Source organism: Eimeria mitis, genomic scaffold (assembly GCF_000499745.2).
Source record: "Eimeria mitis Houghton genomic scaffold, Emh_scaff480, whole genome shotgun sequence".
Lineage (NCBI taxonomy): Eukaryota > Apicomplexa > Conoidasida > Eucoccidiorida > Eimeriidae > Eimeria > Eimeria mitis.
The window spans coordinates 10423-10743 of NW_013573100.1; the positions used below are offsets into that span (position 1 = coordinate 10423).

General features: G+C 64.2%; 1 protein-coding gene across 1 annotated transcript in view; it reads right to left on the minus strand.

Moving 5' to 3' along the window:
• EMH_0013700 (uncharacterized protein) overlaps positions 1–321 on the minus strand; it is a gene marked incomplete at both ends in the record, with an annotated part of 7881 nt that overhangs the window by 4318 nt on the left and 3242 nt on the right. Inside the window, one exon of the mRNA XM_013499903.1 lies at positions 1–8. Within this exon, the coding sequence (XP_013355357.1) occupies positions 1–8 (8 nt within the window). The remainder of the gene's footprint in view (positions 9–321) is intronic.

The window sequence follows — 321 nt, forward strand, 5'->3', positions numbered from 1 at the left end:
GAGAGATGCTACCGCAGCTGCTGCTTCTGCTGCTGCTGCCGTTGGTGCTGCTTCTGCTGCTGTGTCTGCTGCTGCCTCAGCAGCTGCTTCTTCTGCTGCTGCGTCTGCTGGTGCGCCTGCTGCTGCTTCTGCTGCTGCTTCTGCTGCGGTATCAGCAGCTGCTGCGTCTGCGTCCGCTGCTGCTTCTGCTGCTGCTGCTGCGCCTGCTGCTGCGTCTGCTGCTGCGCCTGCTGCTGCGTCTGCTGCTGCGTCTGCTGCTGCGTCTGCTGCTGCGGGAGCTGCAGCAGCAGCTCCCGCATCAGTGTCTGCATGCGTTTCTGC